At 39.4% G+C, this 19983-nt stretch overlaps 1 protein-coding gene across 1 annotated transcript in view; it reads left to right on the plus strand.

Annotated features, from left to right (window-relative positions):
* The window catches only part of LOC129248673 (semaphorin-1A), a 323037-nt gene that overhangs the window by 46108 nt on the left and 256946 nt on the right, over positions 1 to 19983 (plus strand). Inside the window, 1 exon segment of the mRNA XM_054888304.1 lies at positions 11312 to 11408. Coding sequence (XP_054744279.1) covers positions 11312 to 11408 — 97 coding nt within the window.

The raw sequence follows: 19983 nt of genomic DNA on the forward strand, positions 1-19983 counted from the left end.
TTAAATCACAGCCCCGAGGCGGCCAATTGATATCGGTATTCAAAAACGGTAGCCAAAAGTTCGAGTAGCCAAATGTCGTCCATGTCATCCTCTTCAATTTTTGGAAACAACTCGTTGAGCATGTCAAAGAAGAAGCTTCCGACCTTCATAAATCGCTGCCTGAGAGTCAACCTGCGCGTATGGTGGCCCAAAAACTGAGTGCCAAATGAAGAACTTCTCAGCCGAGGTAGGCAACAGTCAGTTGAAATTGACATTCGGGAGCGTAAGTGGACTTGAATTGGTCATGCTTTGCAATTAATATCAGCAGAATCTGCTTAGACTGGAATCCACATGGCTCACCTCTTGGAGGTCGACCTAAAGGAAATTGAAAACGAGGCCTGAACGATGAGTTAACGACAGCTGGCGATTCGCTGGCATGGCCGCTGCTTAAAGCCAGGAAACGAACCCAATGAAATTTATTTCTTTCAGCACTTTGCGCCGCCAGCCGGTGCACTAGCAAATAATTATAAAAAATACCCAATAGGATGCGCAGTTTACCCGAAATGAAAATGGATATAATATAAACTTCGATTTTGACAGAAATTTGAACTTTTTGAATACTCTTTAAAGTTATGTGCAGACTAAAAATATTAGTATAAGACCAAAAATATTACTAGAAGACTTGCCGAAGAAGCACTTCCCAGTGCACCATGCCCTTCCAGTCCCACCAAACACATATCATGATTTTCTTGGGATAACGATCCGGCTTGACTCTTGACTTTCGCATATCTCCTGGAGCCACCCTCTCCTTTCTTTGCTTCATATTGATATATGGGCACCACTTCTCAGCTCCCTTGACGATTCGGTACAAAAAGCGCTGTTTATGAGCGCGTGTTGCTCGAGACGCTGAAAAGTAATTTGAAGGCGACTTACTTTGTTTTTTTTTTTTCGTTGAGCTCGTGAGGCACCCAATTTTTCGAATGAAGGTGATGGAGAATCGTTTTGTGATCGTAGTTCATTTTGCCCCCCAGTTCACGACTGGTTTGGCGACGGTTCTCATTCGAAAGTTATTTGAGACGTTCTTCCTCGATTTCAGAAAGCCTTCTGCTGCGGGACGTGTGATCGACTTCAAAGTCATCATTTTTGAACTTTGCAACCCACATCGTGCTATAGACTCGCACCTTCTCCGTACACGTCGCAAATGTTCCGGGCTGCTTTGGCAGCTTTTTGACCTCGATGAAAAGCAAAGAAGAGCAGCTGGCGAAAATGTTGATTTTTGCCTCCTGGGAATGAAATAAGCCTCAAAACTACAATAAAAAAAATTAAATGACTTAAGAAAAGAATTAACATAGTTTTGTAGAACAGAAACCAAACAGCAAACAAATCGCTGTAAAATAAAAGAAAATATAAAAATGCTATGAACTTATTCCCCAAAGCAATATTGCAAATATTTTTATAAAACTAACTTTTCTTGCTTAAAATTTCGAAATCCTTTTCTTATCGTACTAAAAGTACCAACAACAAATATTTAGTTGCAATTTTGCTCAGCCTAATTCCATTTAAGTGGTTGTGGAAACTTGCGCCAAATTCACGGGAATGCTTTTACGGCCGTCGTAATCTATCATTTTTGAGCGATACTTCTAATACTTGAAATTGGCTAAATAAATACCCTTTCCAGTTAGTATTTACGTACTTTAACGCCTTCCCTGCAGAAATCAATACACATACACACACACACACATGCATACATGGCTTTCGGTGACTTTTAAGTGCGGTTAGAAGAATTCCAGATTTGTAATTTTATTTGACTTATTCACTTTATTCGTTTCATTTTATTGCCAAATCGGCGTCTCAAAAGCATTTGCATGATTCAACGTTTTGCTGTTAATTTCCGTTCAACAATTTTATAACCGCATCTTTTCCGTCACACAAAACCACCTTTGATGTGCGCCATCTCAAACGCACCCACACTAATACACACTTTTACACTCAGTGAAATGACTTACGACACATCACAATGCTGCTTAACTTTAGATCAAGCAGAAGGTTACGAGTCGCCTACAAATTGTCCCCCTCGTTTCCGGCGCTCCCAATTTCGTTTGTGATAAATGCTGCCACATTTCGAATTATACTCGTGTTTGCATTCAGCAACTTGGTGTTGTGCTGGGCGCTTATGCCAATCGCTTGGCATGTCGAACTTGCCATCGAACCGAATTCGTAATACACCAATAACAACTACATACACAATTTGCCATATTTCATCACCTTCCGCCGTTTTGCCGCTTATTTAAGTGTCGCATAGAAATGGTGGCACGCCAGCAAATGGCACCAGAAGGAGACACAGTGAGAGCAAATTTCGAATCATAACACCAGCCAAAGTCCGTTGGGAAGATATTCGAGCGGAATGTGACTGTGAAGGCAGGCGGTGGTGGTACCTACTCATGTGGACTACGTTTTGTTCCGTGGATTGGATTGTGTTACGCAAACATACTCGTACATGCGCCAAGGCAAACACACATGGGAAAAGGAAGCTGAATACACGCATGCAACTACATACGAAAGTATATTCCATTTCCACAGTAACATACAGTGAGTCACAGGGAAAATCATACGCTGGAATATAGTTTTCATATTGCTGTAAGTAAATAAAATGGTTGAAGTAATTTTTTTGAATTAAAGTTTTTGTTTTTAGTAGTTGTGCATCGATTTATACAATAACTGAACTTAAAAAAGTCGGGTTTAAATTACAGTTAAGAAACTTAAGGAAGCACAAGCAACATATCTAACAAAAATCATACCAAAAGGTCTTTTAAAAGACTTGCTTAGATGTGTTCTTTGAAGTGAAACTTCTTAGGCGTCGATGGACGAGCGAGAATGGAGAGTAAAATTTCAAGGCCATGCAACGTTTTGGGCATTTTCGTTCCGCGAGAGAGAAAAAAGATATAACGTAGAGGAAAAGAGAGAGAAAGCTATACCTTATACATATATATCTAGATACACTTTAGGCTATTTTTCCTGAGTTTTTCCTTGCGGTTGCTAATTTCTAGTGAAAAATAACACTGCCCACTTTTTGGCGCTTGTTTGTTGGTGCAAACTTGTAGGAAATATATTTTTGGTACCTACTTTTTGGCGTTATATTTCCTTGGTGCCTACTGTTTGGAGCTTTTTTTGGTCCCAATTTTTTTCGTTTTTTTTTTTGGTGCCTACTTTTTGGCGGTTATTTCCGTTTCTTGGCTAGTGCTTGTGCGTACTATAAAGTGCTATCCATTCCGGCGTCGCATTTATTGGTATTGCCTTGCGGTAATTTGTGCCGTTGCTGCGGTCCTGGAATCGCTGCGTTTGTGCGGGTGATAAACGCTAAAGTGGGCGCTGTTGCTACGGTTTGTGTTCGGCGTTTACCTACACCGGTCGACCCTTCTACGTTTTTTGTAAAGTTTGTCTATTTGTATTCTCTGCAAATGTTGTGAATTTATTTAGATATATATTGTTTCTCTCTCTCCCTCTCTCTCTCTCTCTCCCTCTCTCTCTCTCTCCCTCTCTCTCTCTCTCTCTCTCTCATTCTCTCTCGGGTTTCTCCCTTTTTCTTTGTCTGCCTTGAAAGTTTCACTTCTGTTATGTGTGCTACACTACACGCACTTTTTTTTAAATAAAACATATAAAAATTTATATTCTTACGGGTCTTCCCTTAACCTAATTATATACTTGCCGACGATGTTTTGTTGCCCCTTGGACAATAGAGCGTCTTGTTTGTCGGTATGTATCTCTACCGTTGTTGTTGTTGTTGTAGCAGCATAAACATCTCTACCGTCATTGCCTTTGCTGCCACTCTCGCGAATGATTTGCCAGGCGTTGATGGAAGAGTGTCATTCGACATTTGAGGTCCCTTAGCCTTTGCCTTGAATTGGGTCGAGGATGCAGGTATTTCCGACTTCAGTCTATCGACTTTTCTTTTCTTGGCCTTGCTCCTCTTCCCGGCCCTTGGCACAGATCCCGTTTCGTTTCCGGAAGAGTGCAACGTTACAGAGGAATCCTCTGTTCTGCCGCGCTTTCCCGTTTCCATTACAGGTGTCGAAGTTGAAGGAGCTTGAGTACTTGCCTTAGCTAATGCTTCGGCTTTCTTCGCCTTCTGTTTTCTGCGTTTGATTTGCCTTGCGGTTAGACCAGAACCTGCGTTCGAATCTCCAATAACTTCAGTCTTTTTACCGGAACTTACCTGATTCGCTCCAGGTTTAAGAATTGTCAAAGACTTACTCGGCACCAGAGATTCTTCTTAGTCTAGTGAGAGATTGTCCGCCGCCTTCACATCCTCCACAATTTGTTCAGTTGCTTCCGATCGCTTCGACGTCGGTGTATCGCTCACACCCACGCGGTCATAAGGGGATGTGGGGTTCGGGCCTGCACATCCGATGTCCGAAGCGCCGATTGCTCGACGGGAGGATTTCCCAAAAATGGGTTACCTCGTGCAGAAATATCCTTAGTTAGCCTCCATAGTACGAAAAAAAGGCGTTTTATTCCTCCTGCCTGTCGGTACGGTAATCTCCGCATAGTACTTGGGTGGCCAGCAATTTCGCCGATTCGTGGATGGGTGGATACCCAATTCGTATATGAAGTTGCCCTCTTAGTTCGTGGTAAGTTAATCTTCATAACATGAGGTTAAATCACCACTTAAGTCTCATCCCCGTGGCAAGGAGACCGGCAGGATAAGGAATAATAAATTAATAATAATAATTTTATTCTTACTTTCGCTCACAGTTTCCCTTGCCGTTTTTCTTTCATGGCTTTCGCGACCTCATTCTTTGATTTTCGTGGAGTAGGTTGGTAATAGCAACTTTTCTTTTTGAATATTGAATCAGGAGAATCTCCTCAGCATCCCAAAAAAGAACGTCCTAAGCTTTTCCGTAGAGCTTGAAACCTTAAACTCTTTAGGGGCTAGTGATGAAGGTCTCTGTCATACCAAGGATCGTTCTCTCATCTCAGCATCGAAGTGATGAAGCCAGGTTTCATCCATGGTCACAACGCACGGACCTGATTGATGATGACATCACAAATTTGGTACAGAAGTCTCTGAATCACTTCGAAAGTTTGCGAGATTCGCTCTTAGAATGCGATGTCGCTTTTTCTTGTGTTCGTTGAGGCTACATAGTTTGATGATCACTCGTCGCTCGTTAGCACAACTTTTTAATTTTTATGTCATCCTCGGTATGAGACGTGCATGAATTCCCGGAGCGATTTATTTTCAGTAGATGTTTGGGCCAAGTTAGAGTCCTTGGACGACTTTGCAACTGGATAATATGGATAAGAGTGAATATTTCCACTAAGTTGGCAAAAATTTCTTTCGTAGATATTTACATGAAGCAGAGGTACTTAATGGCGGCTTCTCAGTAATTTTTCTCCATTATAATTTTAACTCGTCAGTGTATCCCAGGTAGTTCTTAGGATAGTTTTTGAACTTATTACAAATACCTATTTATCATTACTCTTTGTTTGTCTTTCCCACACCAGGTGGAGTTTATTATGATTTCTGTTTATGTTTTAAAATCTTCTAACTTTACTAATAAGTAAGAAAATATCAAAAAGAAAAAATGCTTAAAATGCCTTGTTTATATGACATATGACAAAAATATCGAGTTGCATGATTTTCAGTGTGACCCACTGTACGTAACTACACACAAATCTATGTGCAGTTATTTGCCAGCTCGCCTTACCGCCGTCACATTAAGGAAATGACAAAGGAACCTCCAACGTGATCAGAAAAGTAAAATCCTGCAATGCTGTTAAAACGGAAATTTTTTATGCGTACAAATGTTTGCTTTTGCTGGCAGCTTATAACCCTGACGCAATGTGTGTAAATTGTAAAACAAAAAGAGAGAGAAAAAAATGTACAAAAATTGTGTAAAATATTGTAGAACTTGACAAAATGTCTTTGTTCGTCACGCTGGTGCTGGGGGAAATTTGCTAGTCATAAAAAATTCGCATTTACTGACCTCGCTTAGTGCCCCAGAGAGAGTCCGCAAAGGCGGTAATGGCGACGTGCCACACATTTCAAGGACCATTGCGGGCACTTAGCGGTTTTGTCGAAATGCGTGGTGAAGTGAAAATAATGACACAGGACAATCAATCATTCACACGCTTGCTTTGGTCAATAAGTTGTAGCAGCGCTTCCCAATTTATCAATGATTTCATCAAACCAAAATAAGTTGAATATAATAAAAAACAAAAAATAGTACTAACGACTGGTGCTGACTTTTTGAAATTTAGGTTTTTCGAGCTCTCAAGAAACTAAAGGCAGTACTTGCGCTGGATGAAAATAGTCCAAGTGTGCCGAAAATAGGCTCAGTTCATAAAAGGTTTGCCTATTAAGTAGCGAGGCTGATGCTGAAAGGTTTATTGTTCATAGGTTCATTGTGAAAACTGAGTTTGGATAAGCTATTGTGAAAAGAAGATGTCATAAAAGATCCTAAGCTCGAAGTGCGAACCTCCATTCCATTCCAAAACATTTATTTTTTGATTTCACTCACATTCACTTGTTCTCATCTTCAGGAGCCCAGTATCTCTTCTATCCCTACAAAGTTCTATGCCATTCATCCTTTGCCGTTCCCTTCACAGTCCTATTGAAGGTGCCGAAGGGACTCGGACTAACATCCAGCCAAGGACTGCCACTTTAGCAGCATTCCTCAAAAGTGATACAGAATATCTGATGCTGTTACAATAACAAAAACGTTCCTCCATTGATCGACAGTTACGTCTTCTTCAGATCACGTCGTTCAGGACGTCCATCAGTTTCACTTTCTTAGCTTGAACGGACTAAAATTTTCTTCCTTCGATTGGAAGACACATCTTAGGAAACGGAAAGAAGTTGCATAGCGCAAGACCTATCGAACAAAATTGTTGGTCCAACAGTATGCTGCTGCCCTGGTGAAAAGATTTTTAGAATTGTGCTCTTTAGCAGTCCATTATTCGGCTCTGAGTGAATTTGACAGAATCAGAGAGTGGGCTGACGCCACTTGGGATGTGTTTAAAAAAAAAAATCAAATGGTTTTGGTTGTATACAAAAAAAAAATCAACCGACGACACTTCCTTGCTATTTGAACAACGCCTGATTGTACGAGTGTGTTCGAATACATCTGAAATGATCCTTCAGAATTCGGCTGCTGATTCCCCAAGTGACGAGGCAGCCGAAGTTCCCCTTACAATTTTCTTTTTCACCCTAGTTAAAGAGCAGACCTGGTAAATCTGCCATCTTTGGTCTGTTGTACTTGGCGCAAAGAGCCAACGCATAGCCGTGGTTGAAATCATGTGGAAGGATAACCAGATTTTCGGATCGTTTGCTTCATTTATTCTGTCAAGAAGTTCGGCAAAAAGGTGGGAATCGTAAAGTTAACTGTTGCTTTGGCTTTCAAGATCACTTAGATACTTTACCGTGCGCAAAGACGACACACAAAATCGTGAAGCCTTCCACACTTTTTCTCACTTCATATCACGCATATGCGAAGAAGAAAGTGGCACTTTAGAATACCTCCTTTGTCACTGCCCTGTTCTAAACAGAATTCGAGATGACTGCCTGGGATCGGTATAGTTTTCATCTCTGAAGGATATTGCTGACAAAAGTGTGACTGTATGTAAATCCGAACAGAACAGGTAGCACTACGGACCCTTGTGGCCTATGTGAGCTCTATTCAGGTCAGCCAGATATACCTAACCTAACCCAACCTGTTGTTATTGTTGTTGTTGAAGGGGTTGAGTATTTCCACTGAAGCTCTATTCAAATCAGCCAGATATACCTAACCTAACCTAACCTGTTACTATAGTTTTGTTGTTGAAGGGGTTGAGTATCTCTACTGAAATAATCCTAATTAGTGACCACCACCGTTTTACTACCACTATCCTCGTGTGATGATGTTTTTTTTTTCTTTTTTCTTCTAAGTCAGGCCCTAGCGAGCCCTAGCTAGCCCTGGGCACTCACATAAGTAGTGGCAAAGACTTTCCTTCACCTCTTTTCTTCACAGCTTCTGCAGATGGGATTAAAGGGGAGGTTGAGTGTGAGTGAGTAAGGCCTGCAGTGATGCGTGAAATGTTTGGTCGAGAACATCTTAACAAGTGATTCGTCCTTTGGATTTTGTACGCCGGCCATTGCTTCGATCGTCTTTCGGCTAAAGCAGGATAGTGTGAAGCAATGGATGTTTTTAATGTGTTCAGTGGGGTGGAGACTGCCACCACTTCTAGTGTCGAGCCTTTTCCTGCTAGCTCATCCGCTATCTCATTACCCCATATGTTTCTATGACCAGGAACCCATATCAGAGTAATTTCAAGCCAATGACTAAGCAATTCCAGCTCCTCTCTACAGTGTAAGACTAGTTTGGATGAAATGGAGTTGGAGTCCAAGGCCTTTATAGCTGCTTGACTGCATGAGAAAATAGCTACTCTTGCACCAACTTCCCCTAACCTAACTTAACCGACGGTCAGAACAAATCGGATGATGAAGCTTTAGTTTTTTACATCCCTTTTTTATATGAAAGCCCAAGCAGACTTGAAACATTGTATACACCTGAACATTTACAAGCGAAAAAAAAACTGACTGACATAAATTTCGAGCCAATAACCAAAATATAATTTTCTTAAGGTTTTGGACGGGCTGAATAAGAATTTTAACTTAAAATACCCCAAGAATGACAGGTTCCCAGAGTAATCTGTGTTAAAGATACAAAAGATCAAATATTGGCAATATTTCAGGTTATATGTACCTGTACCATTATGATCATTAGGGTCGTAACAGCACTTCAAAATAAAACCCTTCACCTTCCATTTAAATTCATTTTGATATGCAAAAAATCGACACTAGCCTCCGAGATATCGTTTAAATTTACAGGCTTAGATTCATATATATTCTATAACGCAATTCAAAGAAAGAAATTAAGTAACGACAAATAAGTTCGGCACCTTTTTTGAGGTCAGAGTCGGATTTAGTACGTTAGGAATCTTCGGAAAATTGTAACTTAGTCCTATGTTCTGAAAGTCAATAAAATATGTTCGTCCTGTGAAATTCATTGCCGTATACTTTTCTCCATAAATTAAAATTTTTAGAAGCGGAATGTCGGATATCGAATTCAAAAAATAAATTTGATGAAATTACCAGATTATATAATAATAAAAAAAATTCATTCCAACAAAATTTCTGTTTTTTCATTATCATTTTAAGTTCCGAAGCAGCTCTAAATGCTGTTAGCATTGTCTTCAAAGTCAGCCTTATATATAACATAGAGATGTTGAAGAAAATCGCAAGGCCGATGAGCTAGCCAGAAATGTTACTAATCTTCCACTGCTTGAAAACAGAAGCATTATTGGAACTCCTAAGGCAACTTGCAAATTCAGCTTAAAAAATTATATTCTCCAAGGGGCCATTAGGTTATGGAGAGAAAAAAATATTTTTGTGTAGCTAATTTGGCCGAAACAGATAAGAAAATGTCAGTAGAATTACTCAACCTCTAGAGAGAAAACGACCAACAGGTCGTGGCTTGTATCATCGGCCATTATAGAGTAAGTAGAGTAAAGTTGTAGAGAAGAGGCAGAGGAAGAAGCAGTAGAACACTTCCTCTATAATTGTCCAGTCTTGGCTAGAAGTAGAGTCAGGTTGTTAGGAAAATACCTTTTCCACCCTCCTGCGGAACTACCGGTGTTGGGATTAAACCTTTCCCACGCTTCATAAGAGGAGCTAAATGGTTCCAGGATGAATTAACACAGATTCTCGTGTTACACAGTGGTACCACAACGGACCTGGGTGGTCTAAGTGAGTTGGCTATTTCAAACTGACTGCCACAAAAACCTCGCCCATCGCTCTTCAAGCAAAACCCAAAATTAATAATAATAATAATATAACCTTATGGAAACTTTTGGCGGCCTCCGTTGCTGAATGGCTTGGTGCGTGAGTTCTTCTTCTTCTTAATTGGAGTGATAACCGCTTACGCGATTTTGGCCGAATTTCACAAGGCGTGACAACTATTTCTTTCTCGTGCTAACCGGCGCCAGTTGGGCACACAAATTGAAGCCAATTCCTTCTACACCTGATCTTTCGAACGCAAAGAAGGCCTTCCTCTTCCTCTGCTACCACCAGCTGGTACCGCATCGAATACTTTCAAAGCCGGAGCGTTTGTGTCCATTCGGACGACCTGACCCAGCCAACGTAGCCGCTGGATCTTTATTCGCTGCGCTATGTCTATGTCTTCATAAGCTCATCCAGCTCATCGTTCCATCTCGTGACTACCATTCAGAATTCGGAGTACGTTGGTTGGAATCTCTACCCCTCGGTAGGCAATATCAAGCCCCGAGTGAATTACTGCCATGAAAAAGCTCCTCGTAAAAAATATATGCCGTTCGGAGCCGGCTTAAAACTGCCCCGAGACAAATAGGATGAGGAGCTCGGCCAAACACCCATCAGAAGTTTACGCGTGAATTATTCTTTTTTTTTCTTTGTAAGCTTTAACCCTCTGAACTGCTACTGTCTTCGGCAATTTTGGTCCTGGAGACATCCTCATTCATGATTATTAGCGTTTGTTCGTGTTGAGTAACATTTTTTTTTGTTTTTTAATTGTTAAGCTGTGTGTGGTTAATTTGTGTCGCTTTCAATACTTTCCAACAAACCTGCGTACATACATACATACCGTAGCTATGCTGCATCGGTTTCCATTGTTTTTTCTATCCATCAATATTTAATGAGTTCAAGCTACAAAAACTCTCTCTCGCTGTTTCCGCTCACGCCAACACTTTCCGTACCCGTCCGTATTCGCTTTTTCATACACCTGCAGCGTCATTAAAGCTTGTGACTTTTCAGCCAGTAAATTGCCCTATTGTCACGCAATTCTGTGCCTCCGTTTCCTGCGCACACTCTGACGCAGCGATTGTATTATTTTCCTTTCACCACAAGTCCTCTGTCTATCAACTACTATCCACATTGCCTCCTTTCCCTCTGTCTCGCTCTCTCTAGCTATTTAATCCTTCATCTCTCTCCCCCTGCGCCGTGATGTCCGATTTGCGACATACACTGTTCTCCTTGGCCTATGGCCTCCTACTCCGCTGGCCACAAGCGACGCCATGGCGCAGTGCCTCATTGCTTTTGTTAAATTTAAATTGCCTAATTAAGGATTGCTGTGTGCCAAATGGAAACGCTCTTCACAAACGCTTTTGTTCACACTGCGTTTACCCTCGCACACACACCCACACACATACATACATAACTATTATATACTATTTATCTTTGCTATTCTAGTTTCGTTTCATTTTTTGCTTTTACTAATTCTATCACTTTCTCTTTTGTCCACGCCGCCGCTTGTATTTGCAGGTCCTGAAGATGTGCTGAAATTTCTCGGAAACGAAAGTGTCGTGGATCATTTTAAGCTTGTCACAAAGGATGGCAACAGTCTGCTCGTCGGTGCCAGGTGAGTAGCCAAGTCAAGTTTTATATAAACTATACTAGTAGTAGTAGTAGTAGTAGTTACAACAACAATACGCACATCACCGTCAGTCGCATTTGTTGTGTGTCAAGTGGGGCAACGAGTGTTGTGCCGGCAGTATGCCAAGTGCCGCAGCGGGTGTGCTGCCGCAGCAGCAGCAGCAGCATCATAAAAAAGGAAGTAGAAATAGGTTAACAAAGGCGTCCGCATGGAAAACAAAGCTGAAAATAAAAGAAAAAGATTATCGAAAATAAGGTAAAAGGCAAAAGGACGAACAGAAGAGTGCACCAAAAAGTGTATAAAACAGGAAGGCACTTGAAAGTAACGTCCACATGCAGCAACCAGGTCCGGTCCGGTCGGGCTCAGCACAGGTCGCTGAAGGCTCTGTTGTGGCACCGCACTGCTCCATGTCCGGAACTTTCGATTGTTGCTTGTCAAAGCAGTTGCTGGGCCGTATACCAGTCAGCCAGCCAGCCAGCCACCTGCTCGCTACCCGCACGCCTCCTTCGCTTGTTAGCTGATATTTTGCAGCGCCGTTGTGCCATTTGTTTGTACTTGTTTGGGGTAGCGTGAATTTTCATTTTTCCGTTACAGTGAATAAAGTGTGCTTCTCTCCATTTTATATACACTTGTGCTCATATAATTAAGTCACTTAATTTTTTTGTTTTTAAATATTTGCAATATTTTTAATGCTAATTTTTTTTTTTATAAAAATGTAGTTTATTAGTTTGTATAGCCAGCCAGCCAGAAGCCAGCTTGGCAAGATGAGAGAGAGGCTGCAGATAGGGCAAAATGATGTTACTCGCCATGTCGCAGATCCTTCTATGGCAGACCCTCCCATCATTAAGCAGAAGGGAGTGTAGACAGTTGGTTGGCCTGATGACGGGTGACTTTCTATGAGCGAAGTACCTGGGAAAGCTAGGCATCTCAGGCAATGTACTTTGCCCAGCATGTTGAGAGGAGGATGAGACGACGCACCACTTTCTGTGCATCTACCCGGCCTTCGCTCGAATCAGGTTTGGCAGGTCTTTAGCACTGATGTATTAGAAGCGACCGCCTTGCCCTCTTGGCACTCGTGTGGTGAGATCTACTCAGATTTCTTCGGAGGTCGGGTAGATTTAAAGAAAATTAAGCAGGGATCTCGAGTGCAGTACAATGGACTCAATGTTATCTGAGTGTGATACGTGATAGCTTCCCCACAAAGAAAAGGAGGGAAAAAACCTTGCGTCAAACTCTGTGTAAAATTCACAAAAATTTAACAAATTGGAGAAATCTTGATAACAAATTTTTAAATTTTTAATCCGAATTTTCGGAAAATTTCTGAGTATGCAGTTTTATAGCTCATTGAATTTTAGTCTATCAAAGTGCAAGTTTGAAGTCGCTCAAAAATCGTGCGGATTTTTGACAGTTTTTATTGTAATATGATGTTCAGCATTTTTTTTCCTACAAAGGACTTCCGTACATGCGTTTTAAAGATTTCAATAAAAATGTAGAAAACTCTGCCGCACATTTTTTTTTAATTTTTGTGAATTTCATACAAAGTTTCGATCTTGAATTATATTTTTACAAAATTTTCTAACATGTAACAAATTTCATAAGTTTGGGTAAAAAATTTTTCTAAAATGTAACAAATTTCATAAGTTTGGGTAAAAAATTTTAAACTTTTTAATAAGAATTTAAAAAAAACTGAGTATGCAGTTTTATAGCACATTGAATTGTAGTCTAACAAAGTGTAATTTTGAAGCCGCTCAAAAATCGCATTGATTTTTGACAATTTTTTTTCGCTGAAGTGTTGCACACTTTCTTCCATACGAAAAACTCCCGAACATGCGCTCTAGCGATTTGGAGTAAAAAGTTGAGAATTATGTTGTAAATTTTTTTTTAATTTTGCGAATTTTTTACTATGTTTGGATCTCTAATTTACGAAGTTTTTCTCACACAATCAATTACATTTTTATAAAAAATTTACGAAAAAAAATTTGCCATGAAAAATATTGCGAATACTAGAAATATGTGAAATGGCTTAATTATGTGAGCTTAAGTGTACATGTATGCGTGAATTTTTTCTTTCTCCATTTCTGTTTGCGCTTGCACTGTCATCGTTACTGTTACCGCCTCCATTTGCTTTGTTAGCTCGACTGCTACTCCAGCTCGCTTTAGCCCGTGCCGGTACCGTCATTTGCGCTGCCGCTCGAGATATGTCCAAGCAACGGGGCGTTTACGCGCGCATAGCCACACTTTTTCCTTGCCAACATTATGCTCCTTTTTCGCTTGTTGTTATTTTTGCTACTTCTTTTTTAATTTTTGCTTTAACGGTTCTTCGGCCTGTCCAACCGTTGTTATGAAAGTTTTAAAGTGAAAATTATGCAGCTTCTCAAGTGTCGCTGTGTTTACTGAATATTTCTCGCAAAAGTCGCTAGAGGTTACTCGGGCCATACAACAACTACAACACAATGTGCGGCTGAGTACTCAGCACTCATACATACACACTCATATATAAATAAATATGCAAATATACATATATTATATATAGGCTTGTATGCATACAACTCGCGGCTGGTCGCATTCACAAAATAGTTGCAGTTTCCAGTCCAGTCCAGTCCTGTCATGTCGAGTAGCGTAGATTTTGTAATATTTAATTGCATTCAGAAAACAGAAAATTGAAATTTGAAAAGTTAGAAATGGTAACACAAAAAGTTGTGTGCACATTACCTACATTTTTAGTTATTTTTTTTAGGTTTTTTTTCAATGTATTTTCTATTATTCCTTTTATACTCTTATGCATTTTCGTTTTTAGTTTGTGTGTGTTTGGTTTTGAGGTAATTTCCTGGAAGCAAGAAAGTTCATTTCCAAAGGGGAAAGTGCTTATTTGTACGCAGGAACGGCAAAGAGCAAGCAGCAGACAGGTCGGTCGAGTCGTATCAAATGGCAGTACACAATTTTGACATACGTACTTGTTTATACGTATATGTATGTATGTCTGCAAACATGCTGGAGCAAGTAGCCGCTTCACTCGAAGGTGCGCATGTATTTATGTAGGTGTAAAAACATTCAGCATCAGCATAGTTTGCGAGATGTGGTATTTGGCATTTGAAAAATATTTTCTACCACATTGCGGGACTACGATTTATATGTATTGCTATATGTATTTATATGAATGCTTTTAAGCTTCCGCATATCGACTATTTAAAAATTTGTACATTCCGGAATACGGATATTTAATTTTGTATTGACCGACTGCGGACCAAGTAGGACGTATCATACTTAAATGTATATTTTTGTAGTTGAATTTCGGGATACCTATATTTTATGGCTTTTTGACCGGCTGCTCTACCGTGTACGCAATACGTAAACATTTTTCGGGATCTTGAACAAAAAAAAAATTCGGGAACAGGAAATATATATAAAAATTTCAGGTTATCAATATTTTATGGTTAATTGGTAAATATGGTACATACTCCCGAAATGCATAAGCATGAATTTTCGGGATCCCGAACAATACAGGCATTTTCGGGATCCAGAAAACTCTACGCCTTTCGGGTTATCGATATTTTATGGCTTTTTAACAAACTGTACATAGTCCCGAAATACGTACACATACATGTTTCGGGAACCCGAATAAAACAGAAAATGTCGGGATCTCGAAAAATATATGCATTTCGGGTTATCGATATTTTATGGCCTATTGACCAACTATACAAAGTCCCAAAATACAAATACATACATTTTTCGAGATCCCGATAAATATATGGATTTCGGGATACCCATATTTTATGGTTTCTCGACCGACTACTGTACCGTGTACGAAATATATTTAAAATTTCGAGATTCCGAAATTTTTTTTTGGTATTATTAAGGACAAAACAAGAGGCGAACATCTTTGGAACAAAATATCGGCCAAATGGCCGGCGGCACACCTCCAAATTTTCGATGACGCTGAGCCATAATTGAAGTTCTATGCCGTTAATGTGCCGAATTGTCTCATCCTTTAACTCAATTGTAGCTGGCTTATCGACGTAGACCTTTTCTTTCAAATAACCCCAAAGAAAGAAGTCCAACGGTGTACAATCACATTATCTTGGCGGCCAATTGACGTCGCCGCGACGTGAGATTATTCGGCCATCAAATTTTTCGCGCAAAAGAGCCATTGTTTCGTTAGCTGTGTGACAAGTCGCACCGTCCTGTTGAAACCACATATTGGCCTCATCCATATCTTCCAATTCGGGCCATAAAAAGTTCCTTATCATCTCACGATAGCGAACACTATTCACAGTAACTGCCTGACCGGCCTCATTTTGGAAAAAATACGGCCCAATGATGCCGCCGGCCCTCAAACCGCACCAAACAGTCACTCTTTGTGGGTGCATTGGTTTTTCGGCAATCACTCTTGGATTATCATTCGCCCAAATGCGGCAATTCTGCTTATTGACGAATCCACTAAGGTGAAAATGTGCCTCATCACTAAATCACGAAGTGCGCGATATGCATTTTGATTTGAACGCCCGTTTTCATAATAAGCCTGAATAACTTGAACGCATTGTTCGATTGTGTATCTCTCCCTGGTTCAAATTGAGTTAGTCTGAAATTGAAAAGTGTTAAATGGAATGCAGAAAAAACTTGGCATTTAGGTCTGGTTTACATTCAGCATCGGCCCTTGAAATTTAACCACCCTTTACAGTGTACTTTCTCCTAACGGACCCCTCTCATAAGCGGACACTTTTATCATTTCATACCACAAATTCTTAAGTATTAATAAACAAAAAAAGATGCTCTTGAGCGGACAACTCTCCTATAGGTTCGATTAGGCTGAAGCGATTCTCCACTATGGGACCCTCTTCTCTCATAAAATCAGTGTGTCCTTTCAAAAACTTTAGAATATCCCTGATTTCTGCAGAACGATTTCCAATTCATTAAAAAATTGTCTACCTAGAATAGTAAACCTGCGTCTGTATAGTGCAAGACAATGGCACAGAAGGTGCGAGGTCGTATCACCCAACCTCTTTCTCATCTTGACAACTTCTGCAGAAGTCATGTGTTTGCACATAGCCATCCTCTGGGCGTGCCTAACTATTAGACAGTGCCCCGTTATAACTGAGATCAGTGAGCTAAGACTGTGCATATTCTGGCTTAGTAGAAGTTCTGTGCGCTTAAGATTGAGAGTAGGCCACAATTGTCGGGCTATTCTGGAGGTGGTTTCATTGCGCCATCTTTCATTTACTGCTCTTACTATTTTTTCAATGATAAGTAGCTTAAATGTTTTTAAGGGTATGCCTCTTTCATTGCCTATGTACTCATCGGTCAATTTGGTGACAAGTTTCGCCGATAAACGGCTCTGCAATTAGCATCAATGTCACAATGGCCTGGAACTCATGTTACCTTTAGCCACCTCGTTAACAGATATGCTCCCATAATATATTATTAACTTTGTTTACACTTTTCTCATAGGCGGACACCTCACATTAGCGGACAAAATTTTCAGTCCCTTAGGTGCCCGCTTAAGAGAGAGAGTACACTGTATTATCTTCTCGATTCCCAGATCTGCTTGATCTTTATGTAAAATAAAACCTTTCCATGAAAGTATTTTAGAACAAACTAGCCGTGATGAGATCTCGAATTATATTGAATTTGATTTTTGAGTATTGCAAAAAATTGTATCGCCTCAGTTAAATTGTATATTCTAGATAAGTTTTTGAGTTATAAGATTAAAAATGTATGGCTCCAGAGTCACATTCCAAAGCTCAAGCAAAGTGAGAAAAGTCTCATTGTTTTTGTCAATACTGGGTCTACTTACTATATAACATCATCCGAAACTTTTAAGAACACCATAGCGCTGCTCCTATTGCATCTAATCCCCGACTGCAATAGTTTCACCAAGGTGTTGCTACTCAAAAGGGAGTTTAGCTGGTAGTGCATGACTCGTTCGAATAATTTAAGCAAAAATGGTAATATTGGAATCGGTCGATGTTCGGCATTCGCCTTCTTTATCGGAATGATCTTGGCACTCTTCCAAGAGTTAGGAAAAATTTTCGGGACAAAGATGGTATTTGGAGCGACTTGGGAGCGGCGACTTGAAAAGAATACCATCAAAACCAGCCATTTTCGATTTGACACTAGAAGCCTAAAGAAGACCATGTCGAAAAATAAAACATGTGTGCCCCAAGCAATTACAGTGCACTCTCGTTTAAGGACTGAAAAATTTGTCCTCTTATGGGAGGCGTTCGCTTATGAGAAAAGTGTAAAAAAAGTTAAAATAATTTGTGACTGATCCTTAATATTTATTCAGTTTTATTTCCAAAACCAAAATAGATACAAAATAAACAGAATTTGTTAAAAAACGACATATGTAAGGAACAAATTTTGTTATGCAAGGTATTCAAATTCATTTAAAAAAGTCAGAAATTTTAGTTCCTCGAGTTTTTCCTTTGATTTCAATACCTTCGTGGTATGTATATATGAAGATCAGTAAGCAAATCAATGCCTTTGAGGTCGCCGTGATATAAAGAAAGAGCGTTTAGTTTTGTCGTTGCTAAATAAGCTTCTTTATAAGCAGTGAATTAGTCGTCAATCTCACTTTCAAGTTCATCTTTTAGAAGAGTTGACCAGCGAGAGTTGCCACTCTCGTATTGATATTTTTAGTTGCTTCATCATTTATGAAGATTTGATTACCTAAATTAATACAGTTTCGTCGTCAACTTGAATTTGTTTCTGAGCTAGACTAATAATATTGGTAAATTGAGCAACTGCCGATAGCGGAAGTTTATCCTCTGCGGTATAACCGTCCTATCGCTATTAATGAAGTTTCTTTTCTCAAAGTCAGTTTCCCCTAAACAACTTTTCACTGTCTATGGGCTCACTTGCTCCCACGCTTTTTGAATGAAATAAACAACTTATAACAAATTTATTGATTTTGATAACTCCAAGGCAGAGTTTGTAAGCTGTTCACTTATTTAGAGAACTAAACTATCTTTGGTGAGCGGAAAAAGTGTTTGCGTCCGGGAGTGTTGTTCGCTCAAAAGAGTAAACTTTAAACAATCCCTAAAGACTTTTGCGGTACTATCCGTGTCCGTTTATGGGAGATGTCCGTTTAAGAGAGGTGTCCGTTAGGAGAGAATACACAGTATATATATAAACTTGTTCGGGATTCTAAGAATTCTGTATTCTCCTCAAAAATTAATGATAAGAACGTGTTGAAAAATATTGTAACGCCGCTGCAACATGTGCAAGAATGAAGGGCTGCGCCTTGACATTTTTCAAATGCCACAATTTAAATTTCGGGATTCCAAACTAAATTTTTTTCGGGAATTCCCAAAAATCCAAATTTAAACTATTAACCAGACGAAAACCCGAACGATAAAATATTTCTGACAGTACTACTAAATGTTTTAAATCCTCCTGAACAAATTTATTTTTTAGATACCAAAACTTAAATTTCGGGGTCCCATACTAAGTTTTTTTGGGATTCCAAAAATTCCATATTCGCGAAAAAATGCATTCTAAGAGCATTTTTAAAAATATTGCAGTGCCTCTTTTTCAAATGGCACAATTTAAATTTCGGGATCTCATACTAAGTTTTTTCGGGATTCCAAAAATTACATATTCGCGTAAAAATGCATTCCAAGATCATTTTTAGAAATATTTCTGTACCGCTTTTTTAACTTGCACAATTTAAATTTCGGGATCCCGAAATAAATTTTTTCGGGAGTCCGAGAAGCCTATATTTTCCTAAAAATGCATGTTTCGAGGGCGTTTAAAAATATTGCAATATGTGCAAGGACGAAGGACTACACTTTGAAATACCGCAATTTAAATTTTGGATTCCCATACTAAATTTTTTGAGAATTCCGAGAATTCCATATTCAAATTATTAACCAAACGAGCTCACGAACGGGAAACTTTTCTGAGAGTAATACTAAATATTTTGAAATGCCCTGTAGATATATATAATATTTTTCAGAAACCCAAATTAAAATTTCGGGATCCGGAATTAAGTTTTTTCGGCAAACGAGGAATTCCATATTCCTCTAAGAAATGTGTGATAAGAGCATTTTTTTAAATATTCTAGTACAGCTGCAATATGATATTTTTCTGAGAGTACTACTAAATGTTGCAAAATTTTCTGTAGATATTTATTTTTTGGATACCCAAATTCAAATTTCGGGATCCCGTACTAAATTTTCTCGGGAGTCCAAGAATTCCATATTCCCTTAACAAATGCATGATGTAGCATATTTAAAAATATTTTAGTACCGCTACAGTATGTGCAAGAATGTAATGGCACACAAAGCACATTCACTGTTGTTGGTTCGAAGCTCTCGGCATTTTATGTTTTTTCATATCAGCTTCAGTGCTTATGATTATTTGGTGAAACAAAACATACAATTGAATATTTTGGGCAAAACAAATACGAATATGTCACACCGAAGGGAAATAGACGAACAGTAATGAACATATACACATACATATGCATGTACATACTTCCTACGCATCAACAGTTGATTGCGGAGCTTGTGGAGCAAAGTGACATTTTCAACCCTATCGAGCAATAGCAGCCAGTAAATAC

Source organism: Anastrepha obliqua, chromosome 5 (assembly GCF_027943255.1).
Source record: "Anastrepha obliqua isolate idAnaObli1 chromosome 5, idAnaObli1_1.0, whole genome shotgun sequence".
In the NCBI taxonomy this organism is placed as follows: domain Eukaryota; kingdom Metazoa; phylum Arthropoda; class Insecta; order Diptera; family Tephritidae; genus Anastrepha; species Anastrepha obliqua.